At 33.0% G+C, this 20,179-nt stretch overlaps 5 protein-coding genes across 5 annotated transcripts; 1 reads left to right on the top strand and 4 right to left on the bottom strand.

Annotated features, from left to right (window-relative positions):
* The first annotated feature begins 8,317 nt into the window (after positions 1–8,317).
* Positions 8,318–9,135, top strand: LOC127258892 (histone H2AX-like). The gene is made up of 2 exons (XM_051285949.1): positions 8,318–8,594; positions 8,690–9,135. Exons 1-2 carry the CDS (start codon positions 8,391–8,393, stop codon positions 8,915–8,917), a joined length of 432 nt encoding a protein of 143 aa, XP_051141906.1. The 5' UTR covers positions 8,318–8,390; the 3' UTR covers positions 8,918–9,135.
* A 2,166-nt stretch (positions 9,136–11,301) lies between these two features.
* LOC127259077 (uncharacterized) lies at positions 11,302–11,811 on the bottom strand. Its single transcript, XM_051286225.1, has 2 exons — positions 11,611–11,811; positions 11,302–11,514 (listed from the first exon to the last, which is right to left on the bottom strand). Exons 1-2 carry the CDS (start codon positions 11,809–11,811, stop codon positions 11,302–11,304), a joined length of 414 nt encoding a protein of 137 aa, XP_051142182.1.
* A 686-nt stretch (positions 11,812–12,497) lies between these two features.
* On the bottom strand, positions 12,498–14,767 carry LOC127259076 (uncharacterized). The gene is given in 5 exon segments (XM_051286224.1): positions 12,498–12,689; positions 12,798–13,018; positions 14,295–14,424; positions 14,426–14,476; positions 14,567–14,767. Coding segments are annotated over 5 exon segments (795 nt in total).
* Positions 14,768–15,730: 963 nt separating this feature from the next.
* On the bottom strand, positions 15,731–16,240 carry LOC127259075 (uncharacterized). The gene is made up of 2 exons (XM_051286223.1): positions 16,040–16,240; positions 15,731–15,943 (listed from the first exon to the last, which is right to left on the bottom strand). The coding sequence occupies exons 1-2, from the start codon at positions 16,238–16,240 to the stop codon at positions 15,731–15,733; spliced, it is 414 nt and encodes a 137-aa protein (XP_051142180.1).
* A 1,211-nt stretch (positions 16,241–17,451) lies between these two features.
* LOC127259074 (uncharacterized) lies at positions 17,452–19,776 on the bottom strand. The gene is made up of 3 exons (XM_051286222.1): positions 19,576–19,776; positions 19,362–19,494; positions 17,452–17,648 (listed from the first exon to the last, which is right to left on the bottom strand). The coding sequence occupies exons 1-3, from the start codon at positions 19,774–19,776 to the stop codon at positions 17,452–17,454; spliced, it is 531 nt and encodes a 176-aa protein (XP_051142179.1).
* Between the last annotated feature and the right edge of the window lie 403 nt (positions 19,777–20,179).

The following is a 20,179-nucleotide window of genomic DNA, read 5'->3' as shown; positions in this document are numbered from 1 at the left end:
TGAGGGAAACGACAAATGAGGGACGGCTCAAATCCACTGTGCAGGTAGACCCACCGTATATAATCAAATCCAACACCCAACATTACATACATACATACATACATACAACTAATTAAATGAATAATCTTCTTAAGTTATTATTTGTCATTATTTCAATTAAACCCTTCTTTCTCATCACATATACTTGCCTAAAAAAATATATTCTAAATATATATATATATATATTGATTTAATTTAATTGCAATTTACTAGTATTGGGATCGAATAAATAATTATCTAATGACGGGTTTACATTGTGTTGACTTTTATTTTTCTTCCCCTTCTATGTTGGGGGTATAAAAGACAAACTTAGGTGTTGTACAAAAATTTAAATAAATGAAAGCCACCTAGGATGTGTGAATGAGTGCTTGAAACTATCTTCACATTGGCCCATTGTTCTTTTCAAGTAACTTTGATAAAAAAATAAAAAATAAAATAGCTCTACAAAGAAACACTAATAATAATATGGTTAAAATTATATTAAATTAAATTAAAAAATGGCACATGTTGACAATTGGGGTTTTGTACTACTAAAGTTTTTCTAGAAGCAAGCAAGCAAGCCAATGTTTTCACATTTGCATTATGGCCATTGAAAGGTCTGGTCATGATTGAATTTGGTTACAAAGAATTGATGAGACAAATGAATGCTCAACTGCAAATATAACATCATCATTATTAATATTAATATTAATATTCTCTAAGTAAATCAAATTTAATTTTTAGAGTAATACCAATTTTAAATTTCTATCATTTATTTAATTTTTTATATGTATGTATATATGCAAACAAAAAGGAAAAGGAAAGATGTTTTTGGAAGTAGCCAAAAGAGGTCTGTCCATAGGCGCACTTGGGATGGAAGCTGGCTGCTTGGCTCGACTCGGCTTGGTATTTGGCTCGGCTTAAGCTCGGCTCGGCTCGGCTCAAATTATACTACAAGAAAAAGAAGTAGACACAAAGGACAGAGCAGAAAGGGAAAGGCACAAGAGTTTTCCTGCGTGCGGCCGACGCCACACGACGCCACGTGGCGCGCATCGCTCCGCTCCCCGTCTCTCGTGAATTGACCAATCACTCCCCAACTTTTGTCATCGCTCTCAGCCGGGGACGGGAGCGGAGGTCCAGAGCTCCGTCGATTTACGTTACGTGCACTGGACCGTGAGAGGCCCGGACCGGGTGAGCGCGGCCCGGACTCTTCACACAAAGGACGTGTTTTGTCGTGTAGCGTTAACCGCGTGACGGCATGTTTTTTGTCAGAACCTCGGGGCGTGGGGTCCACGCCCCTTTATTTCTATCGTTTCTGCAAAACGAAAATAATAAATATAAATATTAATATTAATATTAGTAGTAGTATATATATTGGCTTGAGCAGTGAGGATTGAATTTTGTCGTTCCTTGTGAATTTCCCGAAACGCCATCGGCACGTGCTGGTCATGTGCGGACCCCATCAAAGCAGTCGGGCTGGTCGCATCTCATCTCGAAACGTGGCCAATTCTATCTAGACAGTAGTCACCCTAATTTAATTTATTTTTATTTTTTACATACTTATATTTCTATATTAAAACGACAAAAATAGAATGATATTTTTAGAATCCAACTCTGTTTGTAAATTTTCTTCACTAATTTATTTATTACAATATATAATAAATATTAACAGGTGTTTAACTAATCTTTTAGTCTTACTATGTCACGTTTAAATTAAAATCAAAATTTTTCATTCTTATTATTTTTTTAGTATCTTTTATAATTTTATTAATTTTCATATATATAGTCATCATTGAATAATCTATCAAAGATTACCTAAGATATAGTTTAATGTAAATAAATTTATACAATAACAATATAAGTACTATAGAAATATTCGTTTTAATAAGGAATGAAATAGTTGTGTGGAGATAGACTCGTTACCGTGAAGTTATGGTTTAAAATTTTGAAGTCTCCAAGTCTTCCATGAGCTCAAATATTTTTATATTTATACTTATTTGCGGAATAAATTTGTTTTTATTTGCAATAATCTGTATCATAGCCGAAATGCATCTCGGTTAAGCTACTTTTGTAAGTTTTTTTTTTTTAAGAAAAAATCAAACTCTAGAATAAAAATGACTGGGAAAATTTGGTGAAGAATCAACTTCAAATTTGAAGTCATTGGTGCATCATCATTGTTAAAAGTGGATTGTTTTGTTTATTAGTTTTGGTTAATGTTATTTGCAGATAGTCCGATCAACGGATGAACAGTGATGAATAGACGCAATCCAATTTATCTTGAACCTAATCAAATAAAAAAAGACCCAAAATTGATCAATTCAATGAAGATCCAAATGAATTGATCGAGAAAGCTCATTGGTCTCCCAATCCATGTATGAGAATAACAAAAATTAGTTGTAACAAACTTTGTAAAGGAGGAAGAGATTCAATTCTTGTTGGGTTTGTTAGAATAAATGTTCTCATATTTGAAGATTTAGCTTTATCTTAGGATATAGAGTGAACAAAGATAGATTTTAGAGTATAGAAAAATCTGAATGTAATTTCTTTAAGGAATAATGAGATAGTTCGTAGGCTTTAAGGTAGAAAGGGAGATACACTAGTTCATTGAGTTGGTGGAGATGAGAATGATAGATTAGGGTGGGGTATCTTAAAAATAGGGTGGTGATTTATTGAGATTTGTCTCTAATTGTATCCATGAAACCTCATATTTCGGCTGTTTTGATAGTGAAACTCGTCTGGGTTGGAACCCCCAAAATGTAGGTCGTTGATGACTGAACTGATTTAACAATTATTTGTGTTTTATGTTCTTGTCGTCACCAGTATGTGCATCCGCAGTCCGATCGTTCAACAAACAACCTGTCCAAATTCTATCAAAGAATTCGAACATATAGCTTGCAAGATTTTCCATGTATCACCATGAATGAACTTATAACTTTATTTAATTTTCTAGTTACTGATTTCCTGAATCCAGATAAAAAAAATAAATGATATTAACAGGACACTGATATAGTTAGTTTCGCTTCCTAATGAACATAAACGTATAATTGTTAATATGCATATTGAAAAAGGAATAATTTGTTTTAAGGAAGTTACTTATTTGGAAAAAGCTTGTCTCAAGCTGCAAAATAAAAGGGAAAAACTGATAATGATGAAACAAACTATTCATTAGTCTGCGCTTTGTCAGTAACTTGCATTAACGATTAATTGTTGGACTCAAGATGTTCATTCCATATGTATTTTAAGAAGGAATAGCTCGTCAACTTTAAAAATAATAATGGTGGAATTATTTACCTTGCCAACAACCAACCCTACTATATAGTTGAAGTTGGCTCAATATGCTCGAAGAACCACGATTGGACAACTAGGATACTTACGGAGGTTTGGTGTATACCAAATTTTGCAAAAAAAAATAATAAAATTGTATTACAAGGAACTTTGGAGTCCAAATTCCACTCCATTAGCATTCAAAATGAAACTCTAAAAATAATCTTATGAGCACGTATAGTCATAAAAAGGTATAAAAAAAATAACTTATGTCGCATTGACAGCAACATGGTCCTTGACATAACAATAACAATATCAGAAGTAGACAAAAAAGATGATAGATGACCAAGCACTGACACATAGAAGCTTGGGCTTGCAGAGGAAAATTCATTGCAAGACTTCATCGAAACAAGGATTGTTAAATGGCGCAAATATTTGCAAACTTAATATTTGCAAGCAAGGCATTATGGAAAATAAGACGTGAGTAAAGTTTGACACGACAATCCATAACGCTAAAGACATTATTGATTACATTACTCAAATGTTCGGGGACCAATCAATACAAATTTTTTGGGAGGAAACCATTATTTTATAACGTTTGTTGATGACTTTTTCAAAAAATGTACAAGTCTGAATAAGAGTGTATCATATGCGAACTAAGTACAAAGTATTCAGGAAATTCATAGCTTAAAAGAAAATGATAGAGAACCAAACCGAAAAGAAGATTAATATTTTTCGGTTTGACGAAGGTATGAAATATCGAAATGACTCTTTTTCTATATGTGCAAGGAGGAAGGTATTTTCCAACATTTTACAATGCGGGACACACTACAACAAAGTGTATATTTATTTAGTTTTATTTATACGAGGTTTTGAAATTAAGTGTGGTGTATAATTAATTATTTTTTATTTTAAAAATATTATAAAATATTTGGAACAAATAAAAAAAAATATATTGTAAAATATTCAAAACGGAAAAAAATATCCTACAACAAAATAAAACAAAAGAGTATAGTATAGCTTTTGGCTATTACTGAAAAAGTAAGTATAAATAATAATAATAATAATAATAATAATAATAATAATAAACAAAATAAAAAAGGTATATCTTTTGGCTATTATCGGAGAGTAAGTAATACTAATAATAATAAATAAGTAAATAAATGAAAGTGAGTAATTTTGTCATAAAAAAATTGGTTGCATATGTAAAAGTAATAACTAAGGTATGTTTCTTTAATTAAATTTTTTCAAATTTTACTATTTGTATTATGTATTTTTAAAAAAGAATATATATTTTTTTATTTTACAAAAATATCCAATCGAATATTATTTTAATAAAAAATTTAAATTAATTTTTTTCCAACTTAGACAAAAAGAAACACGCCGGTTTAACTTTCAATGTCTCTAAATTTTATTTGTTTTTTTTTTAATCTAATATAACTTATTTTATCGACTTAATTTGTAAATTTTTAAATTTGGTTGAAATTTATTGGACATAGAATCGAAAAATAACGAAGAAGAGTTCATTTCATATTATTATTATTATTATTATTGGGTACAAATTGTAAGGATAGAAGTGGGAATTTGGTAGCGATCGATTTGTCGTATGTGGAAAGAAGGTGGGCAAAGCCGCAAGCATGCATGTGCCACACGCACACCACCACATAGATACATACATACATACCTACATACACATAGTCATCAAAACTCCTCCTTCCCTCACCCTACACGTGTCCTCATCCTATTCACTCCCCAACCGGCTCTCTTCCCTCCACACTATCAATTTTATTAATTAATCAAAAATACCAATTCAGGTTGCCACTCTCAATTAATTAATTCCAGCAGTAAACGAAATACCGAGACTTAGAGCAAATAATAGTACTCCCTCCGCTCCCACGTCATTTGTCCTTATTTTTTATTTTTGTCCGTCTTACATAATTTATCCATTCTTTTTTTGGAAATATAATTATACACTTTAATCTCATTTTAAATTTTATAATTTTTTTAATCTTAATTAAATTATTTAGTTATCTTAATCTTAATCTACAATTATTTTTATTAATACACTTCTTAATTATTTACTAATCACACTTTACCTAAATTCTCGTATCTACAGTAACAGAACCATAATACATGGAATGGAGGGAGTAGTATACTAACAATAATTATTAACTTCACAGGTTTATTAAATAAACACATATTAAAAATGGAGGGTCCCGGTCCGACCCGACCCGACCCGGGGTGGGACACAGAGAATTTTGGCCTTTAGTGTGTTAGGTCAACAACTGGGAACAGCGTTTGGCTTCTTCTGCAATTGGGGGTCAAATTCAATTCTCAATGCCACCTATGCATTATATATTGCTGCGGTTATTTATTTTAGAATTTATTCAAGGGCAAAACTGTAATTTCGAAGGGTGGTGTGTGGACAGCCCATTATTATTATTATTATTATTATTAGTATTAGTATTATTCCACTGAACAATGCTGTGAAAGTGCACATGGTTTGAATAGTTAATTAATTCATAGCTTAGCTTTAATTTGAGTCATTATTAATAAATTAACACAGAGTGTAGAATAAATGCTGTCATTACCATGCATGGTCCATCATCATGTCCATGTGTACACACGCGCAAAAAATAAAAATTAAATTAAATTAAAGACTTGAAAATTTAAAAATAATAAAAAATTAAATATTTCAATATAATGTTTTGTGAGTTAAAATATATATATATATATATTTAATATAATACTAGTATTTAAGAAAAATAATGTAATGTTTGAATCTTATCATTTATTAATGTAATGTTTAGCATATTGAATTTTTTTTTGTTGAGATATATATATATACAGTATATTTGTTGAACTATTTTATTAGCATGTTTAGCATTGAATGTATGAAAAATATTGCTATATCATATTAAAAAATAATAAATAAATAAATAAATAAAATGTACAGTATATTTGTTGAACTACAGTATATAGCATGTTCACCATTGAATGTATGAAAAATATTGTTAGATCATGTTTTTATTATTATTATTTTAAAATGTTAATTTTTTTTTAACTATTAAAAAATATGATTTAATATTGTTCAATTATACTTATTCATCATACCTAAATAATTTCAATTTTCAATTATTAATTTACTTATATTCTTACCTCTATTTTACTCAAATATCATCTTGTTTTTTTTTTTAAAAAAAACTACTATATTTTCTTAAAGATGATTCAAAATATTATATCAAATATCTATTTTTATTTCTAAACTTATACTACTATATTTTTATTTTTATTTTTATATTCAAAAGTAATATATCAAACATTTATTAACATTAATTCAAAATATTATTTTAAGAAATTGGGCCAACCTTCAAAACACATCTCTAGCCAACCCTAAAGACTTCTTTAGGGTAAATAAAATTAAATTTTGGGTCCCATATCAAATTTTGTTTTTGTTGTTTGAACAATGTTTTAAATATAAAATTTTGTAAAACAAATAATTTATTTCAATAACAAAAATATATGAATTGTATAGTTAATTTAATTTAATTTAATTTTATTTAAAAAAAAAAACTAATGGAAGAGACCACCGTCCAGTCCAGAATTAAACATGCCCACGTACTTGTTTACTGCCTCCTCAACAACACAACATTACATTGATTTTTTTATTTGTTTACATATCTTATTATTATTATGTAACTTTGTTATTTATTTACATTTTAAAATATTTTTTAAGTTTAAAATAAATTGTTCTTGCTGGGCTGCCTGCATATCTCCTGGCAATTACTAATTTTCTAATTATTTGATTTGTTTGTTTGTGATGACGTCGATGCAATTCATGAGAATTGAACCCTACATAGAATAGATAACAAATAATTGAAACATTGAGGATTCATTAGGGTTTGTCTGGATTGGGTTTGGGTTTTCAGAAATAATTTTTTTTTTTATAGTATATAAAAAAATTTAAACCTTAAATTTTTCAGTATTCAAACAAGGGTCGGTTTGTTTGTATTTGCCAGATTATTCTATAATTTATACTAAGTATAATTTATGTTTTTATTTAAGTAGTCTATAATTACAACTTATTTTCATTTTATAGGCATGCAAGAAAACCTAAACAAACACATTCTATGTATGAGTGGAAAATAAAGTTAGTAGTAGTAGTATATAAGAATCCATCCCCTTATTCCCACTTTTGACTTTATTATTATTATTATTTTTATTATTTTTTTTTTCCCACCCTTTCCTTTTTGACACGATACATACAATTCTGGAGATTCCCCAAAATTTATTTAATTTAAATAAAATTAATTTATTTCCTACAAAACCTGACAAGAAAGACCTTTGACGAGAAAACCATACACTGATTGTAATTAGGGGTTGGGTTCAGTGAATTAAAAGCTGCCCTTTATTATTTTTTATCATTATTATTACTAATATATATTTTTTTTTTAAAAAAAATTATGAACAGTTAAATAATAATTAGAAACTAAAATTCAGTTAAGCTGTAAAGATTGCAAGTGATGGACACGATCAGATTAAAAAGGTCCCACAATTTTGATTTCACGACAGTGTCAAGAAATTGCATAGATTCCAATGATGCGTGTGCCCTATGTCTAATTAACCAAATAGGTTAAATAAATGTGACAAAACCCATTACTTTTATTTTTATTTATGAGAACAAAAACAGTTAGTGACACAAAAATCTTAGGACAAGACAACAATAAGACAGTGAGAAAGAATTATTTATTTATTTATTTTAGATTGGTTGGGATGATTTTTTATTTTTTTATCTCATTTAATTAGATAATCCTTTTTTGGTAATTCAATGGCCCATATAAAAATTACTTGGGCCCATTCTAGAGCCCGGCCCATACCAGCCCAACGAATCTTGTAATTGATATCCACGGTGGCGATCCTCGTCTAATTTAACAAGGTGCCACGCTGGCAATCCGCGTGATACAACTCTCGACCAATCAGATTACAGCAAAAACCTCTATTTAAATCCCAACATTTCCCGCTGCTCTGTATTCGTCGAGTCTTTCTTCTCCAATTCAAATTTCCTTTCAGCAATCTTTTTGAAATTTTCAAAACCCTAAGGATTAGCCATGGGCGAAAAGAGTACAGCAGCGAAGTCCATCGCCGGCCGCGGCAAGCCTAAATCGAAAGCGGTCTCGAGGTCATCTAAAGCCGGACTTCAATTCCCGGTAGGTCGCATCGCTCGATTTCTCAAGAAGGGTAGGTATGCGGAGCGTGTTGGATCTGGCTCGCCTGTTTACCTCTCCGCCGTTCTCGAGTATTTAGCTGCTGAGGTATGTTGAAAATCGCTTCGCGTATCTCTCAATTGTTGTTTTCCTCTGCTGTTGTGGACTTTCGATTTTGATTTGATGGATTTATTGAATGGCAGTTGCTGGAGCTTGCTGGAAACGCTGCCAGGGACAATAAGAAGAATCGGATTGTTCCGAGGCACATACAATTAGCTGTGAGAAATGATGAGGAGTTGAGCAAGCTTTTGGGATCTGTGACCATTGCAAATGGCGGTGTTCTTCCGTCTATTCATCAGGTTCTGTTGCCGAAGAAGGCAGGCGCAGGGAAAGAAAAGGGGGAAATCGGATCAGTTTCCCAAGATTTTTAGGGCTTCTGGTGGATTGATTAGCTGTTTGGGCTTAGGCTTGTGAATTCAATGTTTTGCTGATTGTGGTGTAAATCTCTCTGCTTTGAATGAAAAGTGAAGTTTTGTTATTTTTTTGCTTTTTAAGATTTTAATCATGTGTTCTTGAACCACATAATTGAGTTCTCGTTGCTTTAGCATCATGATTTATTGTAAAATTGAGAAAGGATATGTTAACTGGTGTTTGTATTTCACAAATATTTTATTATTCAATTTATGATTTTTTATCCTAATATATAAGTGAGTAAATCTATTTCAGATAAACTGGCAAAAATTTAAACCAAATTTATCCTAGAGATATGGTCAGAAGACATTTTCAAAATTTTCTATCCTTTATGTTTGTAATTAAAATCTATTTAATTTCTTGAGACATCATTAATATAATAGAAGAAATTAGGCAAATCCAGAGCCAATTATTTGAAATACTTTGAAGTTTGAATTTTGTGCATTTTTTATGCGCCTAGCGGAATATTTTAGCTGTTTTTGGCTTGCTCTAAGGTTAATTTGTTTTTGTTTTTTTTTTTTTAAATCAACCTTATAGGAACTATTTTTGTGCACTAGAAATGTTCATGAGTGAAAATGAATTGCAATGTGCAGGAAACTAAGCATGGAAATACTTTGATTTTATAATTCTAATTTTGAATTTTTTAAATTTTTAGGCGCCAAAAAAGTATCTTAGTTGCCTTTTGAGTTTTGGCCTACTTTTGAGTAGATTTGGTTAAAAGTTTATTCCGTCTTTTAGAAACTATTTTTGCACACTTGAATGAGAACTGTTGAGTAGTGAATGAATGTAGTGCTTGCGGAAAACTAACATGGAAATAGTTTAAATTTTGAAATTTGTGATTTTTTTGGGCGAATTGAAAAATATCTTGGCAGACTTTTGTCATCTGTAGGGGAAATTTGGATATATTGTTATTATTACCATTCTTGAATATCTAGAACAAATGTTTGTGCATTTTTTTTTTCTTTAAAATTATGCTTGTTGAGGATCTTTTCTGTTCCGATTAAAATATACTTCTTAAAACATCGTTAATGTGATAGAAGAAACTTGACAAGTAAGTACTTTTTTTTTCATGAATGGAGAATTACAATTATGAGAAAGGGGCAATGATTCCTCTCATTGTTGTCCTTCACCACTCTTTGGAGAATGCTCTGTACGAATATTGCTCGACAAACCTGCGCTGGGAATTGTAGCATTCCCAAACAGTTCCCTTAGCTCATTATCCATTTGCACAGCCACTCGAATTTGTGTTGGCCTGTTTGACTGTGTCGCCTGCAAGCTCCAACACCTAAATTTAAGAAACAAGAAAGTAAACAAAAATCAGCGATTCGATGACCAGAAATTATGACACATAAATCAAATAAAAATTGATTTGATAGTTATCACCTCAAGAGCCAAGTTTTCTAAAACAGCTGCTAAGTAGAAACCTTTCAATTCTTCCGACCGGGAAATGCTTTTTGCGAACGGGAGCGAGACTTGGAGGACCTACGGCCTCTGCCTCCTTTGGCTGAAGCTTCTCCGTTCGAGCTCATTAGGATTGAGATTAGAGGCCCCATCAAGAAAGTGAGATGACGGTGAATCCAACGATAGGTTTATACAGAAAGTGTTAGGAGGGAAAATAAATAGAGGTGCACGAAGTTTGATTTTGGTGAATTTTTCTGCGCCTAGAGAATTTTTTTAGTTAGTTTGAATTTTTTGAAGTTTGCGTGCCTAGAGAAATATTTTAGTTGTCTTTTGGCGGTTAAAAAAAAACCGCCTTAAGAACTATTTTTGCGGCCTTTAAAGGAAAGTGTTCATGAGTGTAAATGATTGCCATGCGCGGGAAGTTAGCATGAAAATATATTGAATTTACAATTTTGTGAATTTTGCACGCTTATTGAAACATCCTAGCTATCTTTATATAGGAACAACTTTTTGCATGCTTGAATAAGAGTTGTTAAGGAAGAAAAATGAATTACAATGCACGGGAAGCTAGCATGGAAATATTTTAAATTTTAAATTTTTATGCACCAAAAGAAATCTTAATTGCCTTTTGGCCTGCCTTAGAGTTAATTTGGTTAAATGTGTTTTTTTTTTTTTTTTTTCCATCTTATAGAAGCTGTTTTCGCACACTTGAATGTAAGTGTTCACGAGTGAATGCATTGTAGTGCGTCCGGGAAACTAGCATGGAAATACTTTGAATTTTGAATTTTGTGAATATTTTGCGCGCTCATAGAAATATCTTGGCGGGCTTTTGACATTTCTAGTTTAAATTTGGATATGATAGAATAAACAAGGCAAATAGAAACTTTCATTAAAAAAATGGAGAATTACAATTATTACATAGGGGTAATGAAAAAATTGATGCCTAAATTGAGGTACTACCCTCTCCTTGATTTCCTTCACCACTCTTTGGAAAAAGCTCGGCACGAATATTGCCCGACAAACCAGCACTGGAAATCGTAGCATTCTTAAACAGTTCCCTCAGCTCATTATCAGTTTGCACAGCCACTTGAATTTGTGTTGGAGTAATTCTAGTTTTGTTGGCCTGTCTGGCAGTGTCGCCTGCAAGCTCCAACACCTAAATTTAAGAAACAAACAACCAAACGAAAATCAGCGATTCAATGACCATAAATTAGGACACATAAAGCAAATAAAAATATATATGATAGATCACCTCAAGAGCCAAGTATTCTAAAACAGCTTCTAAGTAGACTGGCGCACCCGCGCTGAATCGAGTGGCAGGGTTGCCTTCCCGCAGAAGCCTTTCAATTCTTCCTACAGGAAGATTCAATCCTGCCTTTTGTGAACAGGAGCGAGACTTGGAGGACCTACGGCCTCTGCCTCCTTTGGTTGAAGCTTCTCCGTTCGAGCTCATTGGGATTGAGATTAGAGGCCCTATCAAGAAAGTGAGATGAGTGTGACTCCGACCATAGGTTTATAAAGAAAGTGTTAGGAGGGAAATAAATTGAGGTGCGCGGTAGTTTGATTTTTGTGAATTTTTGTGCGCCTAGAGTAACGTTTTAACTAGTAGGATTTTTTTGAATTTTTTGCGCGCCTAGAGAAATATTTTAAATTTTTGAACTTTTACGCGCCAAAAAATATATCATGGTTTGGTTAAATGTTCTTTCCATCTTATAGAAACTATTTTCATACACTTGAATTGAAGTGTTCATGAGTGAATGAATTGTAGTGCGTTCAGGAAGCATGGAAATACTTTAAATTTTGAATTTTGTCTTTTTGTGTGTTCATTGAAATATCTTGGCGGGCTTTTGATATCTCTATAGTAAATTTGGATATATTGTTATTACTATCATTCTTGACTATCTAAAATAGTTGCTTGTAGTGTTCTTTAATTGTTTGTGCACTAATCTTTTCTTTAACGTTATCTGGTTGAGAATAACCTGATCTTAAAATGTTTTGATTAAAATCTATTTCTTGGCACATCATTAATATGGGTATAATATTAAACAAGGCAAATAGATACTTCCATTCAAAAATGGAGATTACAATTATTGCAAATGGTGAATGAAAAATTGATGCCTAGAATGAGGTACTACCCTCTCATTGATTTCCTTCATTACTCTTATGAAAAAGCTCTGCACGAATATTGCTCGACAAACCAGCACTGGGAATCGTAGCATTCCTAAACAGTTCCTTCAACTCATTATCAGTTTGCACAGCCACTTGAATTTGTGTCGGAGTAATTCTTGTTTTGCTGGTCTGTTTGGCCGTGTCGCCTGCAAGCTCCAACATCTAAATTTAAGAAACAAGTAACCAAAAAAAAAAAAAAAAAGAGAAAAACGATTCAATGACCAATTATTAGGACACATAAAGCAAATAAAAGTAGATATGATAGATCACCTCTAGAGCAAGGTATTCTGAAACAGCTGCCAAGTAGACTGGCGCACTAGAGCTGAATCGAGTGGCAGGGTTGCCTTCCCGCATAAGCCTTTCAATTCTTCCGAATGGGAAATTCAATCTTGCCTTTTGTGAACAGGAGCGAGACTTGGAGGACCTACGGCCTCTGCCTCCTTTGGCTGAAGCTTCTCTGTTCGAGCTCATTGGGATTGAGATTAGAGGCCCTATCAAGAAAGTGAGATGAGTGTGACTCCGACCATAGGTTTATAAAGAAAGTGTTAGGAGGGAAATAAATTGAGGTGCGCGGGAAGCTAGCATGTAAATACTTTGAAGTTTGATTTTTGTGAATATTTGCGCCCCTAGAGAAATATTTTAATTAGTTTGATATTTGTGAATATTTGCGCGCCTAGAGAAATATTTTAATTAGTTTGATATTTGTGAATATTTGCGTGCCTAGAGAAATATTTTAATTAGTTTGATATTTGTGAATATTTGCGCGCCTAGAGAAATATTTTAATTAGTTTGATTTTTGAGAACTTCTGCGCGCGTGCCTAGAGAAATATTTTAATTAGTTTGATTTTTTGAATTTTTGCGCGCCTAGAGAAATATTTTAGTTAGTTGTCCTTTCTGCCTTATAGGAACTATTTTTGCGCGCTTTTGTTCACGAGTGAAAATAATATGCAATCACTGGAAGCTAGCATGGAAATACTTTGAAGTTTGAATTTTGTGAATTTTGAGCACTTAGAGAAATGTTTTAATCATCTTTTGGCAGCTGAAAAAACAAAATCCTCCTTATAGGAACTATTTTTGCGCGCTTGAAAGTAAAGTGTTCAGGAGTGTAAATGATTGCAACGGGTGGGAAGTTAGCATGGAAATACATTGAATTTAACATTTTGTTAGTTTTTGTATGCTTATTCAGACATTCTAGCTATCTTTATATAGGAACAATTTTGAATCTAGCATGGAAATATTTTAAATTTTAAATTTTTTCTATTTTTACGCACCAAAAAAAATAAAAAATTCTTAATTGTCTTTTGGCCTGCCTTAGAGTTAATTTGGTTATTTTTTATTTTATTTTTATCATCTTATAGAAACTATTTTCTCACACTTGAATGTAAGTGTTCATAAGTGAATGAATTGTAGTGCGTTGGGGAATCTAGTATGGAAATACTTTAGATTTTGAATTTTGTGATTTTTTTGAAATATCTTGGCAGGCTTTTAACATCTCTAGTGTAAATTTGGATATGTTGTTATTACTATCATTATTGACTATCTAAAGCAGTTGATTTTGTTAATTGTTTGTGCATTAATTTTTTCTTTAACATTATGCTAGTTGAGGGTAACTTGTTCATCATGTTTTGATTATAACCTATTTCTTGGGACATCATTAATATTATAGAATAAACAATGTAAAGAGATACTTTCATTCAAAATGGAGAATTACAAAAGGGGAATGAAAAAGTGATGCCTAAAATGAGGTACTACCCTCTCATTGATTACCTTCACCACTCTTTGGATAAAACTCGGCACGAGTATTGCTCAACAAACCAGCACTGGGAATTGTAGCATTCCCAAATAGTTCCTGCAGTTCATTATCAGTTTGCGCAGCCACTTGAATATGTGTCGGGAGTAATTCTAGTTTTGTTGGCCTGTTTGGCCATGTCGCCTGCAAGCTCCAACACCTAAATTTAAGAAACAAGTAACCAAACAAAAATCAGCGATTCAATGACCATAAATTAGGATAAAGCAAATAAGGAGAGATGATAGATCACCTCAAGAGCCAGGTATTCTAAAACAGCGGCTAAGTAAACTGGTGCACCGGCGCTGAATCGAGTGGCAGGGGTGCCTTCCCGCAGAAGCCTTTCAATTCTTCCGACCGGGAAATTCAATCCTGCTTTTTGTGAACGGGAGCGAGACTTGGAGGACCTACGGCCTCTGCCTCTTTTGGCTGAAGCTTCTCCATTCAAGCTCATTAGGATTGAGATTAGAGGCCCTATCAAGAAAGTGAGTGACGGTGAATCCGACGTAGGTTTATAAAGAAAGTGTTAGGAGGGAAAATAAATTGAGGTGCACGGAAGTTTGATTTTTGTGAATTTTTGAGCGCCTAGAGAAATTTTTATTCAGTTTGGTTTTTTGTGAATTTTAAGCGCGCCTAGAGAAAATTTTAAATTAGTTGTTTTTTTTTTTGCCTTATAGAAACTATTTTTACGCGCTTGAATAGGAAGTGTTCATGCGAGAAAATGAATTGCAATCACGGGATGCTATAATGGAAATACTTTGAAGTTAGAATTTTCTGAGTTTACGCTCCTAGAGAAATATTTTAGTCGTGAGTGGTTAAAAAAATCCGCTTTATAGGGACTATTTTTGTGCGCTTGAAAGGAAGGTGTTCACGAGTGTAAATGATTGTCATGAGTGGGAAGTTAGCATGGAAATATAATGAAATTACAATTTTGTGAGTTTTTGCACGCTTATTGAAATATCCTAGCTATCTTTATATAGGAGCAATTTTTTGCATGCTTGAATAAGAATTGTTAAGGAGGAAAAATGAATTACAATACACGGGAAGTTAGCATGGAAATATTTCAGATTTTAAATTTTTATGCACCAAAAGAAATCTTAATTGTTTTTTGGCCTGCCTTAGAGTTAATTTGGTTAAATGTGTTTTTTTTTTTTCCATCTTATAGAAACTGTTTTCGCAAACTTGAATGTAAGTGTTCATGAGTGAATAAATTGTAGTGCGTCCGGGAAACTAGTATGGAAATACTTTGAATTTTGAATTTTGTGAATATTTTGCACGCTCATAGAAATATCTTGGCAGGCTTTTGACATCTCTAGTTTAAATTTGGATATGATCGAATAAACAAGGCAAATAGAAACTTTCATTCAAAAAATGGAGAATTACAATTATTACATAGGGGTAATGAAAAAATTGATGCCTAAATTGAGGTACTACCCTCTCCTTGATTTCCTGCACCACTCTTTGGAAAAAGCTCGGCACGAATATTGCCCGACAAACCAGCACTGGGAATCGTAGCATTCTTAAACAGTTCCCTTAGCTCATTATCAGTTTGCACAGCCGCTTGAATTTGTGTTGGAGTAATTCTAGTTTTGTTGGCCTGTGTGGCAGTGTCGCCTGCAAGCTCCAACACCTAAATTTAAGAAACAAGCAACCAAACGAAAATCAGCGATTCAATGACCATAAATTAGGACACATAAAGCAAATAAAAATATATATGATAGATCACCTCAAGAGCCAAGTATTCTAAAACAGCTGCTAAGTAGACTGGCGCACCCGCGCTGAATCGAGTGGCAGGGTTGCCTTCCCGCAGAAGCCTTTCAATTCTTCCTACAGGAAAATTCAATCCTGCCTTTTGTGAACGGGAGCGAGACTTGGAGGACCTACGGCCTCTGCCTCCTTTGGCTGAAGCTTCTCCGTTCGAGCTCATTGGGATTGAAATTAGAGGCCCTATCAAGAAAGTGAGATGAGTGTGAATCCAACCATAGGTTTATAAAGAAAGTGTTAGGAGGGAAATAAATTGAGGTGCGCGGGAAGCTATCATGTAAATACTTTGAAGTTTGATTTTTGTGAATATTTGCGCGCCTGAGAAATATTTTAATTAGTTTGATTTTTGTGAATATTTGCGCCCCTAGAGAAATATTTTAATTAGTTTGATATTTGTGAATATTTGCGCGCCTAGAGAAATATTTTAATTAGTTTGATATTTGTGAATATTTGAGCGCCTATAGAAATATTTTAATTAATTTGATTTTTGGGAATTTTCGCGCGCCTAGAGAAATATTTTAATGAGTTTGATATTTGTGAATTTTCGCGTGCCTAGAGAAATATTGTTAATTAGTTTGATTTTTGTGATTTTTTGCGCGCCTAGAGAAAGATTTTAGTTAGTTGTCCTTTCTGCCTTATAGGAACTATTTTTGCGCGCTTTTGTTCACGAGTGAAAATAAATTGCAATCAATGGAAGCTAGCATGGAAATACTTTGAAGTTTGAATTTTGTGAATTTTGAGCACTTAGAGAAATATTTTTATCGTCTTTTGGCTGTTAAAAAAACAAAATCCGCCTTATAGGAACTATTTTTGCGCACTTGAAAGGAAAGTGTTCAAGAGTGTAAATGATTGCAATGGACAGAGAGTTAGCATGGAAATACATTGAATTTAAAATTTTGTGAGTTTTTGTATGCTTATTGAAACATTCTAGCTATCTTTATATAGTAACAATTTTGAAGCTAGCTTGGAAATATTTTGAATTTTGAATTTTTTCAATTTTTACACGCCAAAAAGAAAAAAAAAAAATCTTAATTGTCTTTTGGCCACTTGATTTCGGGAATCTAGGATGGAAAATATTTTAAAATTTGAATTTTGTGAATTTTTTGAAATATCTTGGCGGGCCTTTGACATCTCTAGTGTAAATTTGGATGTATTGTTATTACTATCATTATTGATTACCTAAAACAGTTGATTTTGTTAATTGTTTGTGCATTAATTTTTTCTTTAACATTATGCTAGTTGAGGGTAACTTGTTCATCATGTTTTGATTAAAATCTATTTCTTGGTACATCATTAATATTATAGAATAAACAATGTAAATAGATACTTTCATTCAAAATGGAAAATTACAAAAGGGGAATGAAAAAGTGATGCCTAAAATGAGGTACTATCCCCTCGTTGATTTCCTTCACCACTCTCTGGAAAGAACTCAGCACGAGTATTGCTCGACAAACCAGCACTGGGAATTGTAGCATTCCCAAATAGTTCCCGCAGCTCATTATCAGTTTGCACAGCCACTTGAATATGTGTCGGAGTAATTCTAGTTTTGTTGGCCTGTTTGGCCGTGTCGCCTGCAAGCTCCAACACCTTAATTAAGGAAACAAGTTACCAAACAAAAATCAGCGATTCAATGACCATAAATTAGGACACATAAAGCAAATAAAAATATATATGATAGATCACCTCAAGAGCCAAGTATTCTTAAACAGCGGCTAAGTAGACTGGCGCACCGGCGCTGAATCGAGTGGCAGGGTTGCCTTCCCGCAGAAGCCTATCAATTCTTCCGACAGGAAAATTCAACCCTGCCTTTTGTGAACGGGAGCGAGACTTGGAGGACCTACGGCCTCTGCCTCCTTTGACTGAAGCTTCTCCGTTCGAACTCATTGGACTTGAGATTAGAGGCCCTATCGAGAAAGTGAGATGAGGTGAATCCGATGATGGGCTTATAAAGAAAGTATTAGGAGGGAAAATAGATTGAGCGCGGAAGTTTGATATTTGTGAATTTTTGCGCGCCTAGAGAAAATTTTTAATTAGTTTGATTTTTGTGAATTTTTGCGCGCCTAGATAAAATTTTTAATTAGTTTGATTTTTGCGAATTTTTTGCGCGCCTAGATAAAATTTTTAATTAGTTTGATTTTTGCGAATTTTTTGCGCGCCTAGATAAAATTTTTAATTAGTTTGATTTTTGCGAATTTTTTGCGCGCCTAGATAAAATTTTTAATTAGTTTGATTTTTGTGAATTTTTTGCGCGCCTAGAGAAAATTTTTATTTAGTTGTTTTTTCTTCCTTATAGAAACAATTTTTGCGCGCTTGATGGGAAGTGTTCATGAGCAAAAATGAATTGCAATCACGGGACGCTAGAATGGAAATACTCTGAAGTTTGAATTTTGTGAATCTTGGGTGCCTAGAGAAATATTTTAGTCATCTTTTGGCAGTTGAAAAAATTCGCCTTATAGGAACTATTTTTGCGTGCTTGAAAGGAAAGTGTTTATGAGTATAAATGATTGCAATGCACGGGAAGTTAGCATGGAAATACTTTCAATTTACAATTATGTGAGTTTTTGCACGCTTATTGAAACATCCTAACTATCTTTATAAATGAACAATATCAAATGCTTGAATGAGAATTGTTAAGGAGGAAAAATGAATTACAATGCACGGGAAACTAGAATGGAAATATTTTAAATTTTGAATTTTTTAAAATTTTTACGCGCCAAAAAATAAAATCTTAATTGTCTTTTGGCCTGCCTTAGAGTTAATTTGGTTAAATGTTTTTTTCTATCTTATAGAAACTATTTTCACACACTTGAATGGAAGTGTTCATGAGTGAATGAATTGTAGTGCGTTCGGGAATTTACCATAGGAATAATTTAAATTTTGAGTATGGTGAATTTCTTTTGGGCGCTCAGAGAAATATCTTGGCGGGCTTTTGACATCTCTTGGGTAAATTTGGATATATTATTATTACTATCATTCTTGACTACCTAAAACTATTGCTTGTAGTGTTTGTTAATTATATTGTGCATTAATTTTTCTTTAACACTATGCTAGTTGAGGATAACATAATCTTTTATGTTTCGATTAAAATCTATTTCTTGGCACATCATTAATATGATAGAATAAACAAGGAAAATAGATTCCTTCGTTCAAAAATGGAGAATTTCAATTTTTACAAAGGGGGAAAAAAAATTGATCCCTAAAATGAGTACTACGAGTACTACCCTCTCATTGATTTCTTTCACTACTCGTTGGAAAAAGCTCTGCACGAAGATTGCTCGACAAACCTGCACTGGGAATTGTAGCATTCCCAAACACTTCCCTCAGCTCATTATCAGTTTGTACAGCCACTTGAATTTGTGTTGGCGTAATTCTAGTTTTGTTGGCCTGTTTGACCGTGTCGCCTGCAAGCTCCAACACCTAAAATCAAACGAAAATCAACGATTCAATTACGAGAAATTAAGACACATAAAGCAAATAAAAATAGATATGATAGATCACCTCAAGAGCAAGGTATTCTAAAACAGCTGCTAAGTATACTGGCGCACCAGCGCTGAATCGAGTGGCAGGGTTGCCTTCCCGCAAAAGCCTTTCAATTCTTCCGACAGGGAAATTCAATCCTGCCTTTTGTGAGCGGGAGCAAGACTTGGAGGACCTATGGCCTCCCCCTCCTTTGGCTGAAGCTTCTCCGTTCGAGCTCATTAGGAGTGAGATTAGAGGTCAAGAAAGTGAAATGAGTCTGAATCCGACCATAGGTTTATAAAGAAAGTGTTAGGAGGGAAATAAATTGCTGTGTGCGGGAGGCTAGCATGAAAGTATTTTGAGGTTTGAATTTTTTTTTTATGAATTTTTGGCGTCCAGAGAAATATTTAAATTAGTTGTCTTTTGGCCCACTCTAAGGTTAATTTGGCTGCTTTTTTTTTTTTTAAATCCGCCTTATAAGAACTATTTTTGTGCGCTTGAGTGGAAAGTGTTCAGAAGCGAAAATGAATTACAATGCACGGGAAGCAAGGATGGAAATACTTTAGATTTTGTTAATTTTTGTGCGCCTAAAGAAATATTTTAGTTGTCCTTCTGGCCCGCTCTAAGGTTAATTTGGTTAAAA

The sequence above is a fragment of the Andrographis paniculata genome, unplaced genomic scaffold, assembly GCF_009805555.1.
Source record: "Andrographis paniculata isolate CXL003 unplaced genomic scaffold, ASM980555v1 Contig5END, whole genome shotgun sequence".
In the NCBI taxonomy this organism is placed as follows: Eukaryota; Viridiplantae; Streptophyta; class Magnoliopsida; order Lamiales; family Acanthaceae; genus Andrographis; species Andrographis paniculata.
The sequence above is the reverse complement of the archived record's forward strand: the minus strand, read 5'-3'. Positions and strand labels throughout refer to the sequence as shown.